General features: G+C 53.9%; 1 protein-coding gene across 1 annotated transcript in view; it reads left to right on the top strand.

Annotated features, from left to right (window-relative positions):
• The first annotated feature begins 7,606 nt into the window (after window positions 1-7,606).
• The window catches only part of LOC104494685 (septin-5), an 11,400-nt gene continuing 10,594 nt past the window's right edge, over window positions 7,607-8,412 (top strand). The window contains exon 1 of the mRNA XM_010137549.1: window positions 7,607-7,906. Coding sequence (XP_010135851.1) covers window positions 7,817-7,906 — 90 coding nt within the window. The 5' untranslated portion in view covers window positions 7,607-7,816. The remainder of the gene's footprint in view (window positions 7,907-8,412) is intronic.

Raw genomic sequence — 8,412 nt, 5'->3', positions numbered from 1 at the left:
AATTGCTTCCAATTGCCACCAACTTCACACTCATTTTACTCAGGGCATTTTCTGTGTCACTTGGGGAGATGGGACAGGGTGCAGGCGTGGGAGGGAGAGCTGCGTTTGCCAGACTGAAAAGCACAAATGCTTCTGCAACAAGATGCTCAAATTGTTGTGCAGTTCACTCGTGCTGTTTATATTGCATGAAGAGCAACATCCAGGGGAGGAAAGGAGCAGAATTTCCCTCTGACTAACGCTGTTGGATTGTGCAGGGCTGTGGGGGAACTGCCAGCCAGAGAAACCGTCAGGAGGAAAGAGGAAATGGAAAGGGAATCTAATTAGCCATCTGCAAAGGCAGACACTAGTCCTGATGCAGGGCCCAGCCCTGGGCAGACTGATGTGGGCAGTGAGGTTTGCACGGACTGGTCATATGGCGGGGCTGGGAAACAGGCTCCTGGGGACAAACACACATCATGGGGAGCTGGGTGAGACTGGAGGCCACTAGCTGCGTTTGCTGGGGACACTTCCCCATGCTAGGCTCCAAGGGGAAGCAATTTGCAGCCGGGTATGGCTGCATCATGTCGTGGTAGAGTGTGGGCAGAGCTGTGCAGAGGGAGGAGGGTAAATGCCTGGCAGCCTCTCAGCAGGCTCATCTCAGTCAAGTGGACTGGTGATACCTGCCCAAGAGTGAGGGAAGGAAGGTGGAGGCCCCCACGCACCTCTGCCATCCCAAGGAGCATGCGCAAGGACTGTGATTCATGTTTCTGCAGCATGACTGCGCGAGGGCAGCTTACAGCAGGGAGGGGGGTGGGAGACTGGAGCCTGCGGGTCTGAGTGCTGGATGGAGACTTGCAGCAGACTCTCTAGGAAGGAGGAGGTGCCTCTACCCCCTTGTTGAGGAGAGCAGCAATCTGTCTGGCCTTGAAGGGAGGGGTCTACAGAGCTTTTTTGGTGTTATTCCTCACACAGGCTGAGGCCGGCTCTCCTCTCCTTTGGGTGTGTCCCAGGACTGAAGGCTGCTTTAGAGAGTTGCCTCTTTTTCCTTAACTAATGACATTTTAAAAGTTCTGGTGAGCTAAGAGTGGACTTACTCTCCTCTGTTGTGGGCATCAGGAACTCCTAAAGTAGCTGGTAGGCCCAGACAGAGGTTGGGAGCTGTCCCGTGTCAGTTTGCTTTCATTCTCCCAGTGTTGTTTTCAGGAGCCTGCTGGGAGGACAGCAGGGTTAAGAAAGATCTTCTTGCAGAGCTGGGAGTACCTGTGAGACACGTTCTGGGGATGAACCAGGAGCACCCCTGCTTGGGTGGAGCATCCCGTTTACAGCCTTATTTGTCCACTGCCTTGCTCTCCGTGGTCCGTGCCTGGTGTGCTGTTGCAGGTGTGGTGCCCCAGCCTGGACTGTCTTCCCTGATGATGCCCTTGGACTAGCCCCCGCTGGACCAGGCATGAGTGTCTCGTGATGCTCAGAGGCCATGATGTCCTCTCCAGTTCAGGATTCAGCCTCTTTGGTAGACAGGCCTGATCCTGCATCCCTTACTCACGTGAGCAGTCGTCTCTATTTCAAAGGGACTACTCGGTGAGTAAGGATCGCAGGATTGGGACCACTACCTATAACTTTAAAGTGGACCTTCTGTAGGATCCTGTCCCCAACCTTTTTCTGTTCACAAATGTTAATGTCCATCAAGAGGTCCCGAAACTGCTGATGCTCTTGCCATTTGGATGGAGAACCTGAGAGCTGGAGAAACAGTGCCCTTCCATTTTGGAGGATAAATCACCGTTACTTTCCACCCTCTCCCACTACGGCTCCCAGCCCAGCCAGCTTCCGTGCCGTGGAGCAGTGTGTACCAGGTTGTGTCCCAAGAAGTGTTCCTGTCCTCGGCTTCCCGGGGCTGGCAGGGCTCTGCTCTGCCTCTCTCTGGTTTTCGCAGCTGTGGCTTTGAGATGAGAGGCAGGGAATCTGATTTGTGCTGCAGAGCTGGCGGATGAAGCCGGAGGGAAGATGAGCAGCGGCAGTGCTGAGAGACAGCTGCAGACCTTCCTGCGCCATCTGGTTTCTCCTCCTATCTGAAGGGGCTAAATCTGGAAGCCCCTCTCTTTTGCTGAGGTTTTGAATGTGTGCACAATTGGAGGTGCCGGTACCTGTGACCCTGTGCGAGGCGGAGGCAACGAGGCTGCAGGTTTGATCTGCAAATTGATTTCTGTCTGACCCTGCCCAGGGGAAGCCGCCGTGGGAGCTCCCTGTTCAGACACGGAATGGGACTCCCTCTCCTGCGGGCCAGTTCTCCCTCGCGTGGAACCTGTGGGTACGGCACCAGGAAGGGCTGGCTGGAAGCGGCTGCTCCTGCGCTTCTGTGGAGAAGAGAACAACGAGCGTTTTGTGGGAAGAGTTCCAGCCAGCTCCACATCTGCCCCACTTGTTACATTCTGCAGATTATCCAAAACAATGAGCAGGGGAGATGGGTGTAACAAGAGCTGTGAACTCGCTGCAGAGGGAGTCACAAGTTTAAACAAGCGGGAGGCAACTCATGGTCTGGTGCTTTTCCAGAGCTGGAAGAGGGGGCATTGCCTGAGTCACAGAGCGCCTCTTGGGAAGCATGAGGTACTTCAAGTGGAAGCAGGGAGCACAAATACCTTTAAATTGGGATTTGATAACTTCTGGAGGGGTTATGTGACAAAGTAGTGGTGATCCTTGTGTGGAAATTAAAGCTTGACCTGTGGGGTTAGGTAAAAGAAAAGACAGGAGATCTGTTGATTGTGCTTGTGGCACTGTATGTACAGGAGATTAATCCTGGGCTTTGGGGGTTTTGCATTTCTAGTCTGGTATCATGCTTTCTTCTGCACATCAGAGGATGAAGCCTGGCTAAAGTGTCAGGTCTCTGATGCTCCCAGTAACCACTTACTGCACCTTGCTTGCAAGGTCAAGGTTAAATTAATCATCAGGGTTTAGATCATCAAGGCATTCTCTCTTGGGTCAGGTCCCTGGCTAAAGTGTCAGGTCTCTGATGCTCCCAGTAACCACTTACTGCACCTTGCTTGCAAGGTCAAGGTTAAATTAATCATCAGGGTTTAGATCATCAAGTCATTCTCTCTTGGGTCAGGTCAGCAGGAACCTCGAGATGAGTGTGCAGCTCTGCTGGTGATGGAGCGGCAGAGTCCAGACCTTGGGATATCCTCAAGATTCATCTGTCTGAAGTCAGCACTGACTTTCCACATAGTGGGAGAGGATGCTGCAGGAGCGGAAGGTGTGAAGCGAGCTGTGGAGGTTACCATTTGTGCAGCACAGGGAAGACATCTGCAGCTCCTCAGCCTCCCTTGCCCTGGTCCAATCTGGGAATGATTTTGCTGCCTGCTGCTGCTCCCATTCAGCTTGAGCAAACAGCTTGTCTGGAACTGCCCTTCCCATCCTGGTAGAAATCAGCCAGGAACCAACTTTCTCCTCTGTGGCAAATTCTGAAAATAGCTTTTTCTGCTTCAGAGGAAAAAACATAAAAGCTGTTATGACATGACTGTGCTGACCTTGCTGAGCCATGGACAAGCAGAGCTTCACCAGTCCTCTGCACAGCCTAGGCTGCCCAGGTGCATCTCTGACAGCACCCGGTTGCCTGGCTCTGTGCTGCTCGAGAGTGTCTGTTTGGACCAGGCTGAAGATTTTCCTTCCATGATATGATCCTGGTTGTTCACCAAGGATGAAGCCTGGGCACTGCAGTCCTTAGGCCTCAGCATCTCTATCAGAAACCAGCTCCCCTGTGGGTGGGGGACCTCTTCTGTCTCCCTGCACCATGCTCGTGCTGCTTCCCCTCGCTCCCCTTCCCCTGAGTGCTCTGGTTCACGTCGGGGGAGAACTCTTCAGACCTGGACCTCTGGATCCATCTCCCGTTCATGTTATTTTTGCGGCTCACAGCTGAGCCTCTTGGCTAGGCCCCTGCAAAGGCTGGCTGTGGAGGCTGCTGAGGAGAAAGCCCTGCTTTGATGGGAGCTGGGAGGAAGGTGAGTGGGACTCTGGGTGTTGTGGCTGGAGCCTGGCCAGGGTGGTGCACATTTAGCCAAGGGTAGAATTTCCTCTTGCTGCCCCCGTCTCCATCTCTGATCTGTGCTAGTCTCTCCTCTCTCATCCTCATGTCGTTTCTGCTTCTTGCTCGTCACATTCTCAGCCTCCTCTACCCGCTGCACTGAGCTCCGTGTCACTCATCTCTGCCTGTCACTGCTGCCAGGTCCTGAGTGCTAGGTGTTTTTCTTACGTGGGTGTATCTCTTCCAGCTCCCGTGACTGTGCTATAGCGCAGCCCTGTGTCTGCCTTCAGTTGCGCCGTTGGTGAAGCACGACTCCTTGTTCTTTGTTCCCTGGGCTGGTGGTGTGGAGTGCAGCGTGGGGGTTTGCCCTGCTTGCCCCTGCAAGGCTGATGTGCTGCTCTTGGGAGCGTTTCTATGCTCCAGCAAGCTGCTCAGTGGTGAGTTTTGCCTTGTGTGAATTTACAGCTAAAACCATGAAATAACGTGGTTTTTCCTCTTCTCAGAGCCCATCTTCAGCACTGCAGGCTAGAAATCCCCTCTAACAAAGGGAGAAGTAGGACATAGCTCTGTTGCTGCTAGTGCACAGCCACAGCTGTACCCATGCATGCTGCATCCCCTGCCCAGAGCAGCCCTCGAGGCTGCGCTTGCCCCGAGCTGGCTTCAACGAGCCAAAGGAGAGAGATGTTGCAGAAGGGTGGGCACGCAGTTTGGCTCTGCCCTGGTCTGTTGCTAGCAAGCAAGTGCTCAGCACAGCAGCAACACAAAGGAGCTGGGCTGTGCCAGGCAGCGCTCACTGATTGTTTGTCTTCCTCTTCTGTGGTCACACTTTGACAAAAGAGCTGGTCCAGGAGGTAGGATGGGCTTGGTGCACTCCAAGCCTGCATTTCCCTCTCTGAGTGCTCGACAGGTTGGGGCCAGACAGCTTTGCTCTGACAGTCAGAAACCTGGATTCTGCTGCCAGCTTCACCCGGAGCTGCTGCTGCTAGCACCTGCCTGGAGAGGAGGCTAGAGGTGCACATGGCCATCAAACCAGCGGAAGAAAACACTTCGGTTTTGCTCTGGATCTTGAAAGGGCAAAAATGTTCATTTCCCTGCTGAGCTCTGCTGGACGTCACATGTGAGATGTCCTGTGTGCTGTTTTTCTCTCTTAAGGACGTTATACATCACATTTGTGGTTGGAGGAGCAGCCAGGGTTTACACTGGGCATTTCCAGGGCTGCGTGGAAAGAGAAGGGTCAAAATAAGATTGTCTTGGCTGTCTTTGGGAAGTTTGCACACAGACCAGCCTGAGCCTACAGCTCTGGGTGTGTCATGTGGCACATCTGAGAGTCCCAAACATGTTGTCTCCTTGGCCCATCATTTCTGGTGTGGTAACTCTGGGTAGGAGAGGTGCCAAGATGAGCATCTCCTAGGAGAGGCAGGGGAGGCTGAGTCTGGGAGGTCTGGGACCTCCTTCAACATTTTGAAAGCCATAGCACTGGCCACTCAGCCTTAAGATGCTCTCTGTAGCCAAGACCTACTCTTGCTAATCACTTCCTAATCTGCTCTGTGCATTCCCAGGCATGGCCTTCTGTCTGGAATTCCTCCTTGGCTGCCAGTCCTGAGAGCGCGTGCGATGTGAGAGAGCTCAAGGCGCTCAGGAGACAGTAGCTCCTTGTTCCTCTCTGCACTGTCAGCACAGCTTCTGCGGCCATGAACAACACTGTGGTTTTGTCGCAACCAAATCTTTGTTGACTTCATCTGTGATCCCGGCTCAGAAGAATGCTCTGATTTGGTGCAGCGGGCTCGTGGGGACACAACATGTCTCCATGTGCTCTTGGAAGATGCTTGTGGTTGGTGGCCACGTGGCCTGTGGTCCTCAGACAACGGTTTACCAAGCCATGAGAATTCATGGGGGTTGAAGAGGGTTTGCTGGCAGCTATTGTGGTTTATGGTGTGAAAGGACTGGTGAAACCTCTGTGTTGCTTCAAGTAAGTTTGGGTGTGTCTTTGGTTTACCCAGTGTAGACAGTGCGGTACCTTCATCGCTCCTCAGTCATGCGCCAGCTGCAGACCCCCGTCACCACTAGTCAGGATTAGGTGTTGTGAATGTAGGAGCGGACAAACAGTGTCACGAGCGTGGCCTGAGCTACCGTTGGCTGAGGAGCCATTGTAGGGTTATTGGCTGCCTGGGGAACGGAGCAGTGCTGCAGAGCAGGGGCGGAGCAGTGCCGAATGGCGACGTGTTCTGAGAGATGGTGACTGCTGCCGTACCTGGATCTTGGTCCAGGCCTTCTGCTTGACTGTTACATGCAGAAACAACTGGCAACAAAAGCCAGTGGGTGTGATTTAAGGATGCTGCTGGCAGAGCAGAGTAGTTTGGAAAAGGGCTTCGTGCATAAATTATGACAGCTACTATATGGTGAGAGTTTTCCTGCTCTGGGAGTGTTTCCCAGTTCTCCATTTATTTTTCTCAGCCTTTAGGACCTTGTGGCAGCAGCTTCTGAGGTTGCCTTTCCTCAGCATGCGGGATGGCAGCACAGGTAAAACACTGTTCTTATTCTTCGCTTTTTTTTTTCCTGCATGTGGTGTCTTTCTAAGTCCTTTCCGCTCTCACAGCTGCCCTCAGACTTCAGTCCACTGGAGCCCTTGAAGTAACTTGGCACCTGAGAGCAGAACGTGGCATCAGCCATGCTCGGAGTGGAAGCCCTGGGTTGTGTCCTGGGGTGACCAGCTCAGGCCCTGCTGGTCAGGTGCTCTGTGCAGCCTCTGCCGAGACCTGTGCTTCCCTGAGAGGCAGGGGAGCTTTGGCTGGTGGTGAGACAGGAGTGTGGCAGCAGTCTGCGAGCAGAAGGCTGCTCAGGAACCTGTGTGGCAGGTGGCAGGTTCCTCCTGCACCACCAGTTTTGCCATCTCCTGTGTCTTTATATGTGCTGTAATGTTAACCCCTCAGTTTCTGGAATCGTGTGATTGTATGAAATTATCAGCTTTTGTCTGTTTCAGATAAATTCCTGTTCGGTTTCTATGACCGCATATGAAAGCTGGAAGCAGGTTTTACATGTGGGTTCAGAACCCAAGCCTGAGGTTCGAATGACTTCTCTGTGTGTGCGCTAGGCTGTTGCTGGGCTGGCTTCTCATGCTTTACAAACACACAGATACTTGGTTTTGAAATGTCTTTGAAGCTAAATGGTTGCTGTAAGTCCGGAATGCATCAGCTGCTGTTCCAGTCAGATTCAGTGATGAGGCTGCAGTAGAGCCTGGACTAGACAACAGCTGGACCTGAACCATGTGGAGGCAAATCCACGTCAACCAGGACTAGGATCTGGGGGCTAAGTTTGGACCCTGCTTTTTGTGAACTTTCCAGACCCTTTAGACGTTCGCACACAGAACCAGAAGCAGCATGTTTTTGCCAAGAGCAGGTTTTCTTGCAGCAAACCTTCCTCTTGTCTGTGTCAGTTAGGGCATCTAGGAAATCCTCCCACTGAATAAGCCCGTCTGACAAAAGCAGTCAGACTCGGGGCTGGGACAACATCCAGTACGTGCACAACTGCTCCGCAGGATGCTGGCAGAGCGAGAGATGTGCGGTGGCTTTTGTCCTGCCCTTGCTGGTGGGCTCCTCCTGCAGCACAGGCAGTGGCAGGAAATCCCGGGCAGCTGCTGTGGGAGCCTGCTCTCCTCTCCTCGCCTCGCAGGCCGCTGTGCCGAGGCGAGCTGAGCCGGCCCTGCGTGTGTGCATGCGTGTGGGCGGGGGGGCTGCCGCATGGATTTAGCGAAGGCTGGGAGGGAACACATGGGTTGGGTTTTTTTTCCTTGGCCTGCGCTGGCTGTCCGTCCTGCCGGCCGCGGTTATGGATTCGATCATTATTCAGGAGCGGTTGGTGGAGCGGCTGCTTTCTCCCCGGACACAGGCACAGCGAAGCCACCCGGCCAAGCTGAAGGTACGGGCATGTATTTATAGCACTGTGCAAGCCAGAGAGCGGCAGGGAGAGGAGGGGGGAGGATGGTGCCCGAGAAGACCTGTGCAGCACGAGATGAGACCTCTGAGGAGCAGGGGAGCGGAAAGACGCCGGTAAGGGAGAGATGGCGGGGACAGAAGGGAGGGGAGCGGCCCCCGCAGGCGCAGGGCCGAGGGGTATGTTGGACAGCTGGGAGATGCACGACATTTTAGTGCGGTTATTTGGTGCAGTGATTCCCTGTCTGAATGGCGTGTGTGTGTTTGGGGGGGCTCAGGGCAGCAGTTAGCGCTGCACGTGTGCCCAGACACAGTCTGGTTTATGTTACCGTATTAATGCTGTGCTTTGCCACCCTCTTTTCCTTTGCTGCAGCAAATGCTGGTGGGAGAGTGGTTTTGCTGATACCCCCATGCTCAGCCCCAGGCCGGAGGCGGCAGATGTACGCGGGAGATGCCCCAGGGCACTGTGAATTTATGAAGCTTTCTGACAAG

The sequence above is a fragment of the Buceros rhinoceros genome, unplaced genomic scaffold (assembly GCF_000710305.1).
Source record: "Buceros rhinoceros silvestris isolate BGI_N320 unplaced genomic scaffold, ASM71030v1 scaffold10616, whole genome shotgun sequence".
NCBI classification, from domain to species: Eukaryota; Metazoa; Chordata; class Aves; order Bucerotiformes; family Bucerotidae; genus Buceros; species Buceros rhinoceros.
Note: the sequence above shows the minus strand (reverse complement) of the source record. Positions and strands in the feature narration are given on the sequence as shown.